The 21,591-nt window shown below is 45.1% G+C and overlaps 1 protein-coding gene across 1 annotated transcript; it reads left to right on the forward strand.

Moving 5' to 3' along the window:
- The first annotated feature begins 304 nt into the window (after positions 1-304).
- LOC308279977 (scavenger receptor cysteine-rich type 1 protein M130-like) lies at positions 305-19,192 on the forward strand. Its single transcript, XM_080720215.1, has 8 exons — positions 305-603; positions 1,576-1,887; positions 2,186-2,491; positions 6,081-6,395; positions 7,592-7,894; positions 15,354-15,665; positions 16,767-17,069; positions 18,359-19,192. Exons 1-8 carry the CDS (start codon positions 486-488, stop codon positions 18,679-18,681), a joined length of 2,292 nt encoding a protein of 763 aa, XP_080576341.1. The 5' UTR covers positions 305-485; the 3' UTR covers positions 18,682-19,192.
- Positions 19,193-21,591: the final 2,399 nt, after the last annotated feature.

Consider the following 21,591-nt stretch of genomic DNA (forward strand, 5'->3'; position numbering starts at 1 on the left):
CGGTTGATGAGTAATAGCCAAAAAAAGGAACAATCAAGTATCGACCAATCAGAAGAGGGGGCACTTCTGTTTGGTGAAGGAAATTTGACGCTTCGCCACGGTCACGCCGTTTTACGAAAACTCACGATTCGCACAACTTTTCATCGTTAAGGTGTCTCGAGTATGCTGAGCGAATCTGAAGTTGATCCGATTAACCCCCTAGGAGGAGTTTGTTAAAGTGCGACGTTCTCTCTCTCTCTCTCTCTCTCTCTCTCTCTCTCTCTCTCTCTCTCTCTCTCTCTCTCTCTCTCTCTCCAGGGTCAGTGAGGTTAGTGAATGGGACTAGTGTGTGTTCAGGCAGAGTGGAGGTGAAGTCTGATCAGTCGTGGCTCTCAGTGTGTGAAGGTGACTTTGACCAGCAGGATGCACAGGTGGTCTGTAGGCAGCTTGACTGTGGACCTCCTTCAGTCCTCCAGGGGGCGCTCTATGGAGAAGTGGAGGCTCCAATGTGGACCAAAGAGTTCCAGTGTGAAGGCAGTGAGTCTGCTCTCCTGAACTGTAGAACCTCAGACTCAACTAGAAACACCTGCTCACCTGATAAGACTGTTGGACTCACCTGCTCAGGTAAAAGACACACACTACACTTTAGGATTGATTAAGTTCTTATCTATGATGCATTATAAGAATACTTGTTATGTATTACAATCTGTTCATAACACTGTATAACTATTATATTTATTGAAGCTCATAAATACCCGTGCTTCATAACAATGATCCTAACTTTTTATATAGACTTTTATGAATTGCTTTACGTCAAGTATAACTGCATCATAATCTGCTTATAATACGATGAAAGTACAGTTATAAGCACTTATAAGAACTCATAATGCAATAATAATCATTAGGCATAATAACCTACATAGCCTATATATATTTTTTTTATATTTTATATATATATATATATATATACATATACTATATATATATATATATATATATATATATATATATATATATATATATATATATATCAATTCAACTTTTATTAGTGAACCATAGAAATACATAAAAAAAAAAACAAGACAGGATAATAAAATCATTAGGTCAAATACGTCATAATTGATACACAAGCACAACTGTGTCCAGCATGAGTTAACGCTATGATTCACATAGATTGAAGGCAGCCTTGCTTTCCAAAACTTTATAAAAAAAAGTTATTTTGTCCTAATTTGCATAATAGAGCTGTGTGTGTGTGTGTGTGTGTGTGTGTGTGTGTGTGTGTGTGTGTGTGTGTGTGTGGGTGTGGGTGTGTGCGCACGTGCGCACGTGTGAGAGAGAGAGAGAGAGAGAGAGAGAGAGAGAGAGAGAGAGAGAGAGAGTTGAGTTGTGATTTTAGAGTTGATTACCTCTAAAGGACTGGTGCGTGTTTTACCTCATTGGTTAAAGTATCACACTATAAATATTAGTGTGTATGTCATGATTCATCATACATGGTGTACAGTACAATTCTGTTATGATGACACTCCTGCATGTATGGAGGGAAGAATTATTTCATGCTGCTAATGTTTATGTTTTAATGTTTTTCTTCTCATTCAGATTTTCCAGTGAGGCTGGTCGGTGGTCCAACCTCCTGTTCAGGCAGAGTGGAGGTCTACTATAAAGACTATTGGGGGACAGTGTGTGATGATTACTGGGATATTAAAGATGCTCAGGTTGTGTGCAGACAGTTAGACTGTGGAGAGGCTCTGTCAGCACCAGGTGGAGCACACTTTGGACAGGGTGGTGGAAGGATCTGGTTGGATGTTGTCAACTGTTCAGGCAGTGAATCACATCTAACACACTGCAGCCACGGAGGGTTTGGACATGAAGACTGTGGTCACAGTAAAGATGTTGGTGTTGTTTGTGAAGGTAAATATTTATTTGGTATCATTATTATTAACTGAACTGAATTAACGGAACTTACCACTTCTCAAACATCTGATGTGTTCTGTGTGTGCGTGTGTGTAGTGCGACTGTGTGCGTGTTGATGATCAAACACATTAAAGACTCTGTGTGTGTATGTGTGTGTGTGTGTGTGTGTGTGTGTGTGTGTGTGTGTGTGTGTGTGTGTGTGTGTGTGTGTGTGTGTGTGTGTGTCTCTCTCTCTCTCTCTCTCTCTCTCTCTCTCTCTCTCTCTCTCTCTCTCTCTCTCTCTCTCTCTCTCTAGAGTCAGTGAGGTTGGTGAATGGGACTAGTAAGTGTTCAGGCAGAGTGGAGGTGAAGTCTGATCAGTCGTGGCTCTCAGTGTGTGAAGGTGACTTTGACCAGAAGGATGCACAGGTGGTCTGTAGGCAGCGTGGCTGTGGGCCTCCTTCAGTCCTCCAGGGGGCGCTCTATGGAGAAGTGAAGGCTCCAATGTGGACCAAAGAGTTCCAGTGTGAAGGCAGTGAGTCTGCTCTCCTGGACTGTAGAACCTCAGACTCAACTAGAAACACCTGCTCACCTGACAAGACTGTTGGACTCACCTGCTCAGGTAAAACACAACGTTTTCTATAATAAAAACGTCTTTTTAACTATGGCCTTCCCTGCCAGACGTCTTCTGGACGTCTTTCTTTTTTAAATAATAAATAATAAAAAAAAAATGGATCTCCAACAATGTACTAGGCATGATCGCGATCGCGAAATTGCATGTTTAACCCCCATACCAACCCCATCTTTCAAACATGGCAGCCATGTTTGTTTACATTTGAAGAAAACACAAGGGCTGCTTTCTCCTGAATGCCTGAACGGATTTCCAAGCAGATTCTTTTTTGTTTGAAAGCTGTGAAAAGCATGCACATGCATAGTGCATGATCTGTGCACGAATGTGTGCACCAGCGTGCACACTATTTTTTTAACCCTTTGTTGGCGAAACGGCAATATAAGAGGTCCCACTTTACATACGGCACCGACTGAGTTAATGTATGGCCATAATATATGATGCATTATGAGGACAACAAATTTACAATACATAACAACTAGAAAGATGCAGTTGGAAATTGCAAGTGGGGTTGCCATGACTATATTCTGCAGCAAGCTAATGAGCCTGTCGCTATGCCCCTCCTAAACCCGTCCGTGTCCAATGCCACGTTAGCAACAGGTTACTAAGGCAGGTGACTTGGCAAGCTGCCATGGCGGCGTAAATTGGTGTACCGAGTCTGGCTGCTAGAGTTGGTAACCCCCGTGGGTTTGTGTAGGTCAGTGTAATCCATTCTGTTTTTGTTTCAGTGTTTGTTTGACACAGAGCGAGTGGGTGGGACGGTCACGAACGAATCAAGTCTTTTGAACGGCTCTTTAAATGAACGATAGGATTCGGTTCACAGTAGGGAGCCGTTCCTTTCTAATGAACAGTGGTGGGAAAAGTACTCAATTTAAAAATATCAATACTGCAATCAAGTTTGGAATGTTAATGTACTTGAGTAAAAGTAAAATAGTATTGGTATCAAAATGTACTTAAAGTACCAATATTAGAACGTACTCGTTATGCAGAATGTCCTGTTTCACAGTTTTTCCAATGAGTAAAATGTAGAAAAATCATTTGAAAATAGCCGATCTACAAGCTCACAATGCATCGCAACGTGACACATTGTGAGCTTGTAGATCGGCTATTTTCAAATGCCAGAAATGTATCCAATGGCCAAAATGTATAGGCCTATCAGGGTGGAAGTGATTTGCAATGATAATCAAAATCTTCAAAGTAACCAGTTACTAAAATGAGCCAGTCTTTTGAACGGCTCTTTGAAAGGAACGGATCTCAGAGATCCGGCTCACTTCAAAGAACCATAAATCCCATCTCTATCTAGCAGCCAGACTCGGTACACCGATGCACGCTGCCATGGCAGCTTGCCAAGTCACCTGTCTTAGTAACCTGTTGCTAACTTGGCATTGGACAAGGACGGTTTTAGGAGGGGCATAGCGACTGGTCAATTGTCATGTCAAGCCAGACCAATCCTCGAGCTAGCACCACTCCCCCATTGAATTCCATTTGTAACAATGAAAGATCTGGTTTCCATCAATTTCCAATGGCAGCGGAAAGGTTTATAGAGCGGAAAGTTTATCTAGTGAAAAGATAGTTTCCCCAAAGCTTCGGGCAACCACACTAATTAATAATTACTAGAATTTCGGGCCCCCTTCGGGGGCCCTCAAATCTAGAGCTCGGGGGCCCTCACGGTATACCAGCAATGAAATGGATTTGTAATGGGCAAATATGGGTAGTTCTTTTTTTGAGAGAAAATATTTTTTTGAGAAAAAAAAAAATTTAGAGAAAAAATAGTGTTTTGAGGAAAAAAAAGAAATTTTGAGAAAAAAAAAGTTTTTTGAAAAAAAAAATTTTTGAAAAAAAAAGTTTTGGCCTAATTGTGTTATTATTATTACTATAATAGGCCTGCCAATGTTTTATTTTCATTATTTCAATGTTTTCATTTTAGCAACACACACACACACACACACACACACACACACACACCCCTACACACACACACACACACACACACACACACACACACACACACACACACACACACACACACACACACACACACAGACAGACAGACAGTATGTTGCTGTGAAGAGGTGAGTGGGCCGAACTCTAGAGGTGAGTGGCCCGAAGGGCCGCCAACTTCTTGTAAGATACAGGCTCTCGGCTAGCTAGGCTCTCGCTGCTGCTGCTAATGCTATGCTTCACGTGTCATGAAGGCAGCCTTACTTTCCAAATGGTTAAAACAAGTTATGTCCTAAATAAAACATATTTTATCAACAGCAATGAGTTGTTTTTACTGTTGATTAGCTCTAAAGGAGGTGTGTTTATCCTCATTGGTTTAAGTCTCACACTAGTAATCAGTGTTGGGCAAGTTACTTTAAAAAAGTAACTTATTACTTTTCTAGTTACTGCTCTGAAAAAGTAACTTGTTACATTACTAGTTACTAAATTATAAAAGTAACTCGTTACTAGTTACCTTACTTTACTTTAAAAAAAATATCAAAACGAAGCATTCTGTTACACTTTTTTTCTTTTTTTTTAAGGGGGCTTCAATAATGACCTTATAAAGAAAAAAATACAACTCCCTGACATTGTAGCAATTATGCATATAGAAATGCAATGGAACAATAAAGCTAAAGATATGTTTAGAAATGTTGACAGGCATATATTCATTGTAGCCTTTTTGCTGTGCAACACTTAGTAGTTATCTGAAGGCAACAGACTGCGTTAACAGACTCAAAGGTTGCATGGAAAGCATCATTGATCAAGCATGTTTCATATCTAGCTAGCACTTGCATTACGTGGCTTGGCAATCAATCAGTTTGGTTCACTCTGGGTGACATGCTGTGGCGATTTTGGTGGAGTAGATTTCAGGGCCATTTATCTCCACAAAGTTAAAATAATGTTTCCAAGTTCCAAAGCTGCTGTTGTCTCGAGATCTCGCCAGCATTTGGAGACAGGAGAACTCTCCGCTCCGTGCCTCCGTCTCTCTTCACCGTTTATGTGACAATGTGTGTGCCTTGGCTTTGAGTTTGTGTGTATTTTTTAAGACCCGCCCAAGGCCGTCTCTGATTGGCTTAGCCTGAATCTTTAAGCTAGGTCAACCAATCATTGCTCCTCTACAGTGCATCAAGTTAGTGTGCTAAGCCAGGCATGTGTTTGACTTGACTATGGGTGCACCATGAGAGTTACCACAGACACAGAGGCAAGTTTATGACCCAGGCAGCAGACAGGCAGACTCCGCTCTGCGGCCGCTCTGCGTGCGGAGAGAAACAGTTCATTTGGACCACTGAAAGTAACAAGCCACTTTACACCACAGCAACTAGAACGGCGTTATTGAATGGGGAAAGGTAACGAGTTACGTTATTAGTTACAGAGAAAAGTAGTTTTGTTACGTAACGTTCTTCCCAACACTGCTAGTAATACAATTAGTGTGTGTTTCATGATTCATCATACATGGTGTACAGTCCTAGTGTAAAGTCATGATTCATCATACATGGTGTAAAGTACAATGCTCTGTTATGATGACACTCCTGCATGTATGGAGGGAAGAATTATTTCATGCTGCTAATGTTTATGTTTTAATGTTTTTCTTCTCATTCAGGTTTTCCAGTGAGGCTGGTTGGTGGTCCAACCTCCTGTTCAGGCAGAGTGGAGGTCTACTATAAAGACAGTTGGGGGACGGTGTGTGATAATGAAAGGTGGGTTATGAGAGATGCTCAGGTTGTGTGTAGACAGTTAGACTGTGGAGAGGCTCTGTCAGTACCAAATGGAACACACTTTGGACAGGTTGATGGAAGGATCTGGTTGGATGAAGTCAGCTGTTCAGGCTATGAATCACATCTATCACACTGCAGCCATGGAGGGTTTGGAAAAAACTACTGTGATCACAGTGAAGATGCTGGTGTTGTTTGTGAAGGTAAATATGCATTTAGATATGAAATATGATTACATGAAACTCAGCCTCCATTTCTTGGTAAGGCAGACTACAATGGAATGCTCCCTGAATTCACCCAACACTGCCCTCTGGTGTTCTTACAGCCCAAAATAAAGAAACCAAAATCCACCTACAGTATAATGTGCTTGAGTGCCTTTCAAAGAAAATCTGCCAAGCGCAGAATTCGTAAGTGGGATAACTTGGTAGATGTAAATAAATTAGTGAAAATATCACATATTTTCTGCAAGAATCACTTAAACGTGGAACATTTCTTTTTTAATTGGGACACATAGAAATGATCTTTATTTATTTTTCAATTGTTTTATTATTTTCAACCACTCCCGATCATCTACCTCAGGGGTCTTCAATGTTTTCAGGCCAAGGACCCCTTAGTTGAGAGAGAGATGGCAGCACAAATCTTCACGATCATCAGTGTATTTTTAATGCGTAATGTGTAAAACACATACCCCCCCCCCCCCCCCCCCCCCCCCACATGCTCTGTGTGTGCGTGTGTGTTTGCTTGTGTGCGTGTGTGTGTAGTGCGACTGTGTGCGTGTTGATGATGAAATACATTAAAGCCTCTTCTATTTCTCTCTGTGTGTGTGTGTGTGTGTGTGTGTGTGTGTGTGTGTGTGTGTGTGTGTGTGTGTGTGTGTGTGTGTTGGTAAATGTGGTTTAGGGGGACAATTGGCAAGAATACACACCCCATTAACAAGACATTTTGGATTAGCAGGACTGCTAAAACATTTTCATTCTGAAATAGCAGAAGTGTTTCTATTGGTCTAGAGAGCCCAAATCCACTTTTTTTTTGATGTCCGGTTAATACACATACACCCGACGGAACTGGTGTCCTGCTAAAACATGGACAATTCTGAAATAGCAGAAGTGTTTCTATTGGTCTAGAGAGCCCAAATCCACCTTTTTTTATGTCCGGTTAATACACATACACCGACGGAAGTGTCCTCCTAAATCACATCTACACGTATGTGTGTGTGTGTGTGTGTGTGTGTGTGTGTGTGTGTGTGTGTGTGTGTGTGTGTGTGTGTGTGTGTGTGTGTGTGTGTGTGTGTGTGTGTGTGTATCTGTCTTTCTCTCTGTCCGATCTCACTAGTCGGTCTGTCTCTGTCTCTGTCTCTGTCTCTGTCTCTGTCTCTGTCTCTCTCTCTCTCCCCCCCTAGGGGTGAGGTTGGTGAATGGGACTAGTAAGTGTTCAGGCAGAGTGGAGGTGAAGTCTGATCAGTCGTGGCTCTCAGTGTGTGAAGGTTACTTTGACCAGCAGGATGCACAGGTGGTCTGTAGGCAGCTTGGCTGTGGGCCTCCTTCAGTCCTCCAGGGGGCGCTCTATGGAGAAGTGAAGGCTCCAATGTGGACCAAAGAGTTCCAGTGTGAAGGCAGTGAGTCTGCTCTCCTGAACTGTAGAACCTCAGACTCAACTAGAAACACCTGCTCACCTGACAAGACTGTTGGACTCACCTGCTCAGGTAAAACACAGACTAGCATTGATTATTAATGTATGGCCATAAAATATATGATGCATTATGAGGATAGAAAAAATGTACAATACATAACAACTAGAACAGGGGTCCTCAATAGGCGGACCGCGGTCCATGTCCGGACCAAGAGGCACCGCCGACCGGACCCAGGACGAATTATAGTAAAGTGGAAAAACATCTCCACGTTTTTGTTTCCACTTCTCGTATTCATTCACTTTCATTGCATGCGCTGAGTGTGTGTGAGAGAGAGAGAGAGACAACGACGCGGTGATTGGCTGATGCCTGGCAACAAAGTATTATGGGCTGTCATGTCTTTGACAACGATGCGCTGATAGGCTGTTGCTACAGACCGCGGATGTTTTCGGAGCAGCAGCAACAGCAGCAGCCACCAACAATGCAACTAGTTATAAATCAGTGGGGTTTCATTCACGCTAAACATCATCAACGTGAATACGTTTGCAGGATTGTAATCTTATCTCCAGAGTTTGACGGCCCGTGACGGCTGCCTCTCTTTCTGCATGGATGTTGTTCTCCCATGGTTCTCCCCACCGGGGGAAATGGATGTGCTGTGTGGCAGCGCGCCGCATCCAGTTGGGGTTACCGTGCGGCACAACGTGCGTCGAAACCACGATGCGACGCTGCGCAGCCGTCCGCGTTCAGTGTGTGCTCCCCTGTCTCTGACGCGCGACACCTTGTTTTCATATCGATATTCACGTTGCGACACAAGCATAAATTATTCGAAGATTATCCCAGTTTGTTAAAAGAAACCAGAGCACTAGCGCAAAATATCTCTGCTCCATTGAACATTCTGTTCTCCCTGCTTTAATGGGTTGTTTCTCTTCAATCAAGTAATGCCCCCAAATGATTTTGTCATTCCCCAGCCCAGATGACAGTGAAGTCATAATTTAAGGACCCTTTTAATAAAGAAAGAAACGGGAAAATGATGGGAGGAGTAGATAAGGGATTGGAGGTGACTAGATAGGAGGTGGAGATAACAGAACTGAAGGTGTGGCCCTGCTCCTGAACTTTAGTTGTCCCAACTACATTTCACTATCAAGGACCACACCATTTTTTAATGCAAGACATTTATTAACAGAAAAAATAAGGCAAACAATTAACGAAAAACATTTAGAACAATAATGAAGATAATCCTTTGCCGTCCAGGCCGAACCTTTGAGCCGAGGTGGGGAAGACTCCGGGGGTCCCGCCGTAGCTCCCGGGCACGACGGAACCCCCAAAGCTTCAGTTAGAGGAGACGAGATTGAGCTGCCTTGAGATCATGGAGATCGGACCTGATATAGCGAAGATACGCCTGTGAAGACCAACGGCCCATGATTTGGATCATGTACTGGGGAATGCCGTTACGGGATGCGGAAGTGGCCGCGCCGATCCTGAATGAATGCCCAGAATAATGTATGGAGGGGACGCCGGAAAGAACAAGAATATTGCGGAAATGACCAAGGAACCAGGCTCGGGAGGCGACGAGGCCGGATTCCGAGATGAAGAGTGGGTCTGAAGGAGAATTGGACTGGAGCTTCCGGTATTGAAGGTAGTTCCGGATGGTTTCGAATGGATTGAGGGTAGCTTGGTTTCTGAAGATGAAGACGGGAGTACTTGGGCCGGTTTGGTTTGTCTTGGATTGTTTGATGGAATAAGCCAAGGTGTCATTAGAGTGTTATGACAGATCAGAGATGCAGGCGTGGCGGCGGGAGTTTAAGATCTGGGTGGATGAGGTGAACTTGGAGCATTGTAGGAAACCGAAGAAGACCAGTAAGAACATGGCTTCTAGGGTTTGACGAACGTGGTAGGAGCTATAGCCTGAACGGAGAGTAGTGATGCAAGCGGCCAGCAAGTCAGATGTGAGGGGCAGGCGACGGGGTTCTTGTGGAGGTTCCTGGCGTTGGAGACCTTTGAGAAGGTACGTGATCTGAGGGTGGTTGGTAAGTTGGTCCGAGCTACCAGTCACAAGTTTGAAGAAGAACCCTATGCCACTGAGGTAGACCTTGATGGTAGGAGTCTTGATGCGTGAGACTGAATGCGCGTGTGTGATGAAGCTGGATACTGTGATGAGATCGTAAGAAGGAAACGGTAGGTTGAATTCATTATGGAAGTGACGAAAGCTTTGCCAAGCTGTCCAGTAGGTGGAGAGAGTTGAAGGTGCCAAACTGTTGAGGATCAGGTTTCGGGATGAGTGGACCAGGGGAAGTAAGGAGGGGTTCACAGGTTGAACGTCAGGGCCGAATAAGGAGGCACGGGAGTTAGATGGAGGTCTGCATGAGGGGCCAAGCGTCTGAATTTCTGAAACGAGAAACGAGACAAGGAGTCAGCGATAGCGTTGGTGTGACCGGGAACGTGAGCGGCGCGGAGGATGAACTGGTGGGAGACAGAGTGCCAGATGATGCGGCGGACAAATGACATGATGGATAGAGAGTTGGAGCGACCTTTGTTGATGATGTCCACTGCAGCGATGTTATCTGAGTGGATTACGATGGTTTTGCGGGACCATTCATGGCCCCACAAGACGACGGCTGCTACGATGGGGTAGATTTCGAAGAGCGCAGAAGATGACAATTGGCGTCCTCCTGCCATCTCCGGGGGCCATTGCGCAGCGAACCATCTACCGTTGTAGAAACCCCCAAAACCGGCAGAAGGAGTGGCGTCGGTGAACAAGTTGATGTCCTGAGGGTGAGTAAGATGATCTTCGTAAAAGAAGGAAATGCCATTCCAGTTGCCGAGGAGATGGAGCCAGAGACGGAGTTCGGTGCGGCTTGGATTGTCGAAAGAAATAGAGTCGGTGAGTGACGGAACGGAGGATGCGATGGAGAAGAGGTGGGAAAGGAACCCTCGTCCTCGTCCTCCAAAGTTGAGGTGGCCCAGGAGTGAAAGAAGCTGACGTTTGGTGCAACTAGGAGAGATGAGAAAGTTGGAGATCAAGAGGGATATCCTGTCGAGCTTTTCCTTCGGGAGGGATGCTTGGAACTTGAGGGTGTCAAGAGTGATCCCAAGGAACTCGAGTGAAGTGAATGGGCCTTCGGTTTTCTCCACGGAAAGGGGGACTCCTAAGTCTTTGAAGACTGAAGTGAGTGTGACCAGGCCATCAGCGGGTGGGGAAGAAGGAGGAGAAATGATCAAGAAGTCGTCCAGGAGATGAACCAGGTATGGGATTTTGTGGTTGTTAGAGAGAATCCAGCAGAGGGCTTCTGACAGGCAGTCGAAAAGTTTGGGACTGCTCTTGCAGCCGAAGGTGAGCCTAACGGCGAAGTAGTAGGCTCCTCGCCAGCGGACGCCGAAGAACCGCCAGAAGTCTGGATGTATTGGAAGGACTTTGAAGGCGCTGACGATGTCGGCTTTTGAGAGCCAGGATCTCTCCCGGCACGTTTGATGAGGGCGATGGCATGGTCGATGGTGACATAACGGAGGGCGAAGTCTTCGCTCGGAATTAAGCTGTTGATACTTGGGGTGGAGGTACCGTGTGGAGCTGAGAGATCGATGATAATTCTCTTTTTCCCGGAGTATTTCCTTGTGGCGATCCCTATGGGACTGATGCGGAAGGTGGCAAAAGGGGGATGGTTGAAGGGTCCGATCATGAAGCCTTCCTTGACTTCTTTGGCAAGGAGACGATCGACTTCTTCTGGTTCTTGCAAACCTGACTGAAGGTTATTGCATACCAGATTTGAAGACGGTTCTGCAGTGAGTCCGGGGTGAAATCCTTCCTTGAAACCATTAATAAGAAACTGAACGAATGCAGGGTCAGGGTGATTTTTAAGTGCAGCTGCTAGAGCTGGTATGTTAACTGGTGTGGAAAGGTGCTTACTCAATTTTGTGGGATTGTGGGGGAAAGCTGGGCGGGCGTGGCCTCCGGCGCAGAAGGTGCAGACGTGCAGGAAACGGCATGAGGACATCAGGCAACCGGCGTCGTTGAAGTTGTTACAGATCGGACGTCCTCCCTTAAGCATTGTGGGTCTGCCCTTCTTGTCCACACCGTTTGTGATGAGATTGGAAGATGAGGAGGCTGAAGACGTGGTGGGTATCAGGGGAGGCAGCGCTGGAGTGGTAGGTGGAGAAGCTGCAGTCAGACGGGAGAAGACTGAGGGGCGGGTGGATGGCTTTGAGCGGCCTTGGAATAAGGAGGAATTGGCTGGGATGGAGCAAGTGGAGGCGGGATGAGCTGGGGCATGGCAAAGAGAGCATGAAATGGCTGATCAAGCTGCGAAAGTGCGACAATAGAGCTTGTTGTCTAGAGTTCCCCAGTAGGTGCTTTGGTTAAACTGCTGGAGGCGAGCGGAGGCTTCGGAGGCAAACTGGATATGATATTTATAGAATCCGTCCCCTCCGAAACGGAGAGCAAGGTTGAGAATGATGGATAGATAGTCGTCAAGTTCTTGGCGACGGCCTGGGAATTTAGAACATATTATATCTCTGAAAAGAGAGAAAGCGTAGGTGAATTCAATGGCGGAGAGATCCCTGGATCTTGGGGATGGTTTATTTGTTTTGTCGTTATTGTCTGGAGAGTTGGCTGAAGAGGAATCGAGGAGGGATGGCGAGATGAGGAGAGCCAGGTCTGTGTAGTTACCATGGAGGATCTGGTTGCGGAGATTGGTAGATACTGGAGAAGGGCGGGACATAAACGGCTGAGGATGATAGGTGGGTTGGAAGGCAGTGGCTAGAGAATAGTTTGCTCCGGAAGGCTGTGAACCGAGGCCAGAGCTGGTTGATGGGCCAGGGTTATACAAGGTAGTTGGTTGGAGTCCTCCTACTGGAGCTGGCTGGAAGGGTTGCTGCATGGGTACGGCACCGTGCGGGCCGGTTCCCCACATGGGGAGCTGCTGGAGGTTGGAGTGGGTAGTTGGTGGAACTGAAGTCCCGATTCCAGGAACCCCCATCTGTGAAAACTGCTGATGGGGGTAGAAAGTGCCGAACGGTGTTGGCATCTGACTAGTGCCGAAGGCAGCCGGTTGAATGGGCTGCAGGTTAGCCGTTGTTGGTGCTGAATCCGGTGGGACGGGAGCCCCAGCTGAGGATGGTGGCTGCCAGCGGCTGCGGCAGGCTGCGGGAGGCACCGAGGTGTCGGAACCACTGTCCAAACCTGAGGGGGAGCGTGAGCGTTTTCGGCAGGCACCGGAGGGCGCCGACGTGGTGGCGATGACGACCCTCGTGTCGTTTGTCTTCCTATGTCTGGGGTGGGTAGGGGGGCGTGTTGACGTCCCGGTGCCAGCGCCCCCTGCTCTGTTAGAATGGCTCCTGGAGCTTTGCTGTGCAGCAGGGGACACTGGCATCCCGGTGCCAACACCCCCTACTCTGTTGGAATGGCTCCTGGAGCTTTGCTGTGCGGCAGGGGACACTGGCATCCCGGTGCCAGCGCCCCCTACTCTGTTAGAATGGCTCCTGGAGCTTTGCTGTGCAGCAGGGGACGCTGACGTCCCGGTGCCAGCGCCCCCTACTCTGCTGGAGCGATGCCTGGAGCCCTGCTGTGCAGCAGGGGACACTGACAACCCGGTGCCAGCGCCCCCTACTCTGCTGGAGTGAGGCCTGGAGCCTTGCTGTGCAGCAGGGGACACTGACATCCCGGTGCCAGCGCCCCCTACTCTGTTTGAATGATGCCTGGAACTTTGCTGTGCAGCAGGAGATGCTGACATCCCGGTGCCAGTACCGCCATCTTGGATTTGTGGGGAGCCAGAAACATTTTTCCTGCTTGTAGTGGCACTTTGCTGTGCAGCATGGGATGCTAACATCCCGGTGCCAGTACCGCCATCTTGGACTTGTGAGAAGTCAGAAAAATGTTTCTTACTTGTGGTGGAAGAGCGAGTTGAGGCTTTGGGCTGGTTTGAGTGGTTTTCAGATTTCTGTTTTTTTCCAACTGGTTTCGGTCGTGGAGGGGTGGTGACGTCACGACGTTTGGTGGACGCGTGGGGAGTGGTGACGTGACCAGGAAGTGAGCGACAGGGAGCGCGGGGGCTGCGCGAGCTGTGTGGAGGGCTACAGGCTGTTGTTAGCGTTAAAAACAAAGAAGCTTTATTGTCTGATCTATGGAAATGAATGCCTCTATTTCTGAGTGCTTGTTGGAGAGTGACAACGGTCAAGTCGGGCATAACTGTATCTTTTGGTTGAGTGGGTGGTGGGGGAATCTTGCTAGGGTGGAGATTACGAGCGGGAGTGACGTTACTGGACCTGCGGGGTTTTTGAGAAAGTGGAACCGGTGTGGCGCGGCGGTGGCGACTTCTGCCTCTTTGTGAAACCGTGGGGGACTTATGGGCTGAGTCAGAAGAGGTACTGGAGTCGGAAATGTGGAGAGAAGACGAGGGTGGAACAATGGCTACGGAAGCGGTGGAAGCTGGAGTGTCGGGGACTTCATAAACGGCTCTGTATTCCTCATCAGCGTCTGGATATGAGAAGGTTTCGTTTGGGCTTACTTGGGGTTGAGTTGGCCCAAAGGCATCTTCGTCTGATGGCTGGAGGTCGAGCACTTCATCGGAATCCATGGTGAGTGAGACGGCTCTTAGTTGTTTAAGATGATTTGTTTATTTTAATTATTTATTTATTTATTTAATTTTTTAAATTTTGTGCTTGAATGCGCTCGCTACGTACCGTACTTGACTGACGAAAACGAGAACAGAGGGAGAATGATGGTTAGGAAGCGTTTATATACTGGCGGAGGTGACCTGATTGGAGGGGGCTTGATGGGAGGAGTAGATAAGGGATTGGAGGTGACTAGATAGGAGGTGGAGATAACAGAACTGAAGGTGTGGCCCTGCTCCTGAACTTTAGTTGTCCCAACTACATTAGTTAATATGATGGAGCAAGCACTGCACAGATAGAAAGTCTTTGTACACAGTAAGGTTGCAACCTAACTTACCTTGAATATCGTTACCATGGATGTAATCAATCTACTGTAGCCCCTTCTATTTAATCATTTTGGGGATGTTGATGTTGTCATCTGCCCATTTGTCGACTTGGTCAAAAGAAATTGGTTGAACAGAACTCATATTTTGGGCAATGGCAGCGGAAAAAGTTTATCTAGTGAAAAGATACTTTCCCCAAAACTACAGTGTGTTATAATAATTATAACAGGCAGAACTTGTGTTCAGCATGAATTAATGCTATGCTTCACGTGTCATGAAGGCAGCCTTGCTTTCCAAATGGTTAAACCAAGTTATACTGTCCTAAAATAAAACATATTTTATCAACAGCAATGAGTTGTTTTTACTGTTGATTAGCTCTAACGGAGGTGTGTTTATCCTCATTGGTTTAAGTCTCACACTATTAATACAATTAGTGCGTATTTCATGATTCATCATACAATACATGGTGTACAGTCCTAGTGTAATGTCATTCATCATACATGGTGTACAGTCCAATTCTCTGTTATGATGAAACTCCTGCATGTATGGAGGGAAGAATTATTTCATGCTGCTAATGTTTATGTTTTAATGTTTTTCTTCTCATTCAGGTGTTCCGGTGAGGCTGGTCAGTGGTCCAACCTCCTGTTCAGGCAGAGTGGAGGTGTACCATAATGACAGTTGGGGGACGGTGTGTCATGATGGGTGGGATATGAAAGATGCTCAGGTTGTGTGTAGACAGTTAGACTGTGGAAAGGCTCTGTCAGCACCATGTGGAGCATACTTTGGACAGGGTAATGGAGACATCTGGTTGGATGAAGTCGGCTGTTCAGGCAGTGAATCACATCTATCACACTGCAGCCATGGAGGGTTTGGAAAAAACTACTGTGATCACAGTGAAGATGCTGGTGTTGTTTGTGAAGGTAAATATGCATTTAGATATGAAATATGATTACATGAAACTCAGCCTCCATTTCTTGGTAAGGCAGACTACAATGGAATGCTCCCTGAATTCACCCAACACTGCCCTCTGGTGTTCTTACAGCCCAAAATAAAGAAACCAAAATCCACCTACAGTATAATGTGCTTGAGTGCCTTTCAAAGAAAATCTGCCAAGCGCAGAATTCGTAAGTGGGATAACTTGGTAGATGTAAATAAATTAGTGAAAATATCACATATTTTCTGCAAGAATCACTTAAACGTGGAACATTTCTTTTTTAATTGGGACACATAGAAATTATCTTTATTTATTTTTCAATTGTTTTATTATTTTCAACCACTCCCGATCATCTACCTCAGGGGTCTTCAATGTTTTCAGGCCAAGGACCCCTTAGTTGAGAGAGAGATGGCAGCACAAATCTTCACGCTCATCAGTGTATTTTTAATGCGTAATGTGTAAAACACATACCCCCCCCACATGCTCTGTGTGTGCGTGTGTGTTTGCTTGTGTGCGTGTGTGTGTAGTGCGACTGTGTGCGTGTTGATGATGAAATACATTAAAGCCTCTTCTATTTCTCTGTGTGTGTGTGTGTGTGTGTGTGTTGGTAAATGTGGTTTAGGGGGACAATTGGCAAGAATACACACCCCATTAACAGTACATTTTGGATAAAACATTTTCATTCTGAAATAGCAGTGTTTCTATTGGTCTAGAGAGCCCAAATCCACTTTTTTTTTTGATGTCCAGTTAATACACATACACCCGACGGAACTGGTGTCCTGCTAAAACATGGACAATTCTGAAATAGCAGAAGTGTTTCTATTGGTCTAGAGAGCCCAAATCCACCTTTTTTTTTTGATGTCCGGTTAATACACATACACCGACGGAAGTGTCCTCCTAAATCACATCTACACGTATGTGTGTGTGTGTGTGTGTGTGTGTGTGTGTGTGTGTGTGTGTGTGTGTGTGTGTGTGTGTGTGTGTGTGTGTGTATCTGTCTTTCTCTCTGTCCGATCTCACTATGTCGGTCTGTCTCTGTCTCTGTCTCTGTCTCTGTCTGTCTCTCTCTCTCTCTCTCCCCCCCTAGGGGTGAGGTTGGTGAATGGGACTAGTAAGTGTTCAGGCAGAGTGGAGGTGAAGTCTGATCAGTCGTGGCTCTCAGTGTGTGAAGGTTACTTTGACCAGCAGGATGCACAGGTGGTCTGTAGGCAGCTTGGCTGTGGCCCTCCTTCAGTCCTCCAGGGGGCGCTCTATGGAGAAGTGAAGGCTCCAATGTGGACCAAAGAGTTCCAGTGTGAAGGCAGTGAGTCTGCTCTCCTGAACTGTAGAACCTCAGACTCAACTAGAAACACCTGCTCACCTGACAAGACTGTTGGACTCACCTGCTCAGGTAAAACACAGACTAGCATTGATTATTACTGTATGGCCATAAAATATATGATGCATTATGAGGATAGAAAAAATGTACAATACATAACAACTAGAACGATGCAGTTGGAAATTGCAAGTGTGGTTGCCATGACTATATTCTGCATCAAGCTAACTGTCATGTCAAGCCAGACTAATCCTCCAGCTAGCACCATTTTCTTTTGACCAAATCGCCAAATGGGCAGATGACAACATCAACATCCCCAAAAGGATTAAATAGAAGTGTACATCCACAATATTTTTGGTAGTTAGGTTACACTGTTACTCTGTACAAAGACTTGCTACAGTAGCCTATCTGTGCAGACTAGTGCTTGCTCTGCCATCATATAGTCAATATTACTGTATCGTGAGTTTTGCATATTAATCAGGGACAATCTAACAACAAATAGTTAATGGTGGAGCAAGCACTGCACATATAGCAAGTCTTTGTACACAGTAAGGTTGCAACCTAACTTAACTTGAATAGCGTTACCATGGATGTAATCAATCTACTGTAGCCCTTCTATTTAATCATTTTGGGGATGTTGATGTTGTCATCTGCCCAATTGTCGACTTGGTCAAAAGAAATTGGTTGAACAGAACTCATATTTTGGGACCATCGCTCCATTGTTCACAATGGTTTGTAATGCAGGCTGCTATCCCAGGAAGTCATGTGATCCAAGATGACCGCGGTGTGAATAGCAACTCCAAAAGATCTAGTTTCCATCAATTTCCAAAGGCAGTGGAAAAGTTTATCTAGTGAAAAGATAGTTTCCCCAAAACTACAGTGTGTAGTTTTGGGGAAATAATTATTTCCTCAATAATTATTTCCCCAAATTATTAATTAGTGTGGTTGCCCTTTGGGCAACCACACTAATTAATAATTATATAACAGGCAGAACTGTGTTCAGCATGAATTAATGCTATGCTTCACATGTCATGAAGGCAGCCTTGCTTTCCAAATGGTTAAAACAAGTTATACTGTCCTACATAAAACATATTTTATCAACAGCAATGAGTTGTTTTTACTGTTGATTAGCTCTAACGGAAGTGTGTTTATCCTCATTGGTTTAAGTCTCACACTATTAATACAATTAGTGCGTATTTCATGATTCATCATACAATACATGGTGTACAGTCCTAGTGTAATGTCATTCATCATACATGGTGTACAGTCCAATTCTCTGTTATGATGAAACTCCCGCATGTATGGAGGGAAGAATTATTTCATGCTGCTAATGTTTATGTTTTAATGTTTTTCTTCTCATTCAGGTGTTCCGGTGAGGCTGGTCAGTGGTCCAACCTCCTGTTCAGGCAGAGTGGAGGTGTACCATAATGACAGTTGGGGGACGGTGTGTCATGATGGGTGGGATATGAAAGATGCTCAGGTTGTGTGTAGACAGTTAGACTGTGGAAAGGCTCTGTCAGCACCATGTGGAGCATACTTTGGACAGGGTAATGGAGACATCTGGTTGGATGAAGTCGGCTGTTCAGGCAGTGAATCACATCTAACACACTGCAGCCATAGAGGGTTTATAAAGCACAACTGTAAACACAGTGAAGATGCTGGTGTTGTTTGTGAAGGTAAATATTAATTTGTAGGGCCTATGGACCAGATATGAACACGAGAAGTTATGAGTTATGTTTTAACACAGCTAGCAGCGAGCCCTTCTCTCCTTTTCTCCTCCTCTTCACACACGTGACGAAACTGGACACGGGTCTCAGGCAAGGCAGTTTACATAATGTCACGTGGCAACTTGTAGAGCAGATTAGATATCATATGTTTAATGATCTTGTTATTTCATTTCTTGTATTTCTTTTCTTTTGGTAATTGTTTGATTTATACGTTTTTGGGGAAACGCTATGCAAAACCGAATAACAATGTACAGTAGTCAGCAACCTATTTTGTACAACAATTTGACAGTTTTAAAATATGTTCATTTGTTTGTCGGTTCACGAATAACGAATAAAGATACTATGCATACCATTTCCCTAAGAACCCATTATCTATCATTTGCTTGAGGAATCAGACATAGTTATGCTAGTCTGATTGTACATACATTTTATGATTTTATAATAAATCACCTTTTTCCTATTATAACCTTATGCGAACAGTGTGGACATTGGCTTTCTTTCTGTGTTTTCTGAATCAATTGTGAGGTATTGGAATCTTTATTGTGACTGGTCAAGAATGTGCGTTTTAAACAGTAAACGTGAAGAAAAAATAATTTTCATATTTTTTGTGAAAAACATTTTTTAATATTACTGTATTCAATACTGTATTCATATTCAGTATTCATAACACTACACATTGTATAAAATTATTATTAACCACACTTATCTCTTACACTACGTGTACAAACATTTACTACCTCCTACCATCACCACCCCATGTGCTTTGTGTGTGTGTGGGTGCGTGGGTGTGTTGATGATAAAACACATCAAAGCCTTTTTCTAATTGTTGCGACAGAAGGTCGCATTATACCCTGAAAAACCTCGTAGCTTGTCTGACTGTCTGTCTTCTGTACAGGAAGTGATGTCAGTGTGATGTCAGTGAGTCACAGTGATGTGGTACAGAATGACTCATATGGGCATAAAAAGGATGTCACGTGACATCACTTCCTGTACTGACAGTCAGACAAGCTAGGAGATTTCTCAGGTTATAAAAGTCCATATATGGTCATTCCCAGAAAAAGAAAAAAAAAACCTTTTATGTCCATACATGGAGATTTCTGATGTCATAAATTCCAGGTGGAAAATTAGAATGTTAGGGTACCATAATGCCCCATATATGGAGATCCACAGGCATCAAACCAAGGCCCTAACTCACCAAGGCCCTGCTTGGCATTACTATTTAACGTACGTTGTTTTATGCCCATCTCCATGTATGGGCATAACACACATTGTATGTATATGGATACATATTATTATTAATAAAGGTATAAATACATGGGTTACAAAAACCGTGGGATAAAAAACATTAAAAAAAAATACCTGTGAGCTATCACTTAGTCGTTCCTACTACTAACGTGGTCTCGAACTACTGACACCGCGCATAGTGTTCTCAACCTATCGCTTGCTAAACTAATCTCATTTTCGTTCATTGTTTCTCTCGACTCGTATATTCATTCGCTTAAAGGTAAGGAAAGAAATCAGGCAGCTTTAGCCCTCTACTTTACTATCTTGTGAAGCACGCTGCTAGCACTGCAGCGCTGCTGCTACAACAGCAGCATCTTTCCTCTTACCTGCAATGGAGCGAGAGATCATTCTTCATGCTTCGGACGAGGAGCTCTTCTCCTCCTCAGCTCGAAGCCACGTCTCGCGAACCCAGAGCCCGGCCGTCGCGCCGGATTCAAATCGTACTCCATCACGATCAGGTTCTATTTCTGCAGTTCAGGCGAGCCCGAGACCTAATCAAATTCAACACGTCGCTAAAGTTCACAACAACAGCAGAGCAGCCTCGCATTCCGGCCGCTCCAATGCCTCTCGCCACGACGTCCCACTCCCAGTTGACAATGGCTGACTGACAGTATGCGGCCTGAAACGGGTTCTAGAAGAGAGAGGTGTCCTGTTCCAAAACACAGACCGAAAAGAAGTCCTTTTCCAACTTTACAGAAGCTAATTCCCACACTCCTCTTCTCACAGATCTGGTGAGGCCCCGCCCACCCGGGCCACTCGTTCCAGTGTCGCCACCCACCAGACTCCATCCACTCAACAGACACGCGCCCGGCCCACTTCCCTCCCCCCCCTACCTCACATGCACGCTGGCCGGCGCGCACTTCATCAGCAACTAACCAACCTCCCCCCCCCCCCCCCCCCCCCTCCCTCTCGAGCACGCTGGCAGGCGCAGAAATGCACCTGACCCTCTTCCAACTCACCCTCCCTCCTCCTCTCACCCCCTCCCTCCTGAACACACTGGCAGGCGCAGAAATGCACCTGACCCTCTTCCAACTAGAGTTCTCGAACTCTGCCCAAGCCCGACCCGACCCGTCCCGACGTATTCGGGCGGAGCCGGGCTCAAAATGTATGCTAATTGGTCGGACCGGGCCGAGCCTCGGGTTCTGTGAAAAAAATAATAATAATAATAAAGATAAAGAACATGGCACTGACTCGGCATTTTACTCGCTTATTTACTATGTGACCGCACGAGGGGTCAGTGCAGTGCAGTGCAGTGCGATGCTGGCATTCAATCAACAAACCCACTGAAGTCTGCTTTGCATAACGATCTGACTTGTTTAGACCTTGCAGCAGTGTTGGGAAAGTTCACTTTCAAAATGAACTAGTTCAAGTTCAACACTTCTAAAATGAACTAGTTCATTTCCTAGTTCATAATTCTACATTTTGAACTAAAGTTCATGGTTCCCCAAAATGAACTAACTTAGTTCTTTTTAGTTCTTTTTTTAACCATAATATTTGTATTCTTTTGGCTATTCAAATGTTTTTTTTTAACGTTGCTGCAAGCTATTATTTGTCAAGATTATTGACACAGCCCAAATAGAACCACA

This window comes from Nannobrachium achirus, assembly GCF_963921795.1.
Source record: "Nannobrachium achirus genome assembly, chromosome: 24".
NCBI lineage: Eukaryota > Metazoa > Chordata > Actinopteri > Myctophiformes > Myctophidae > Nannobrachium > Nannobrachium achirus.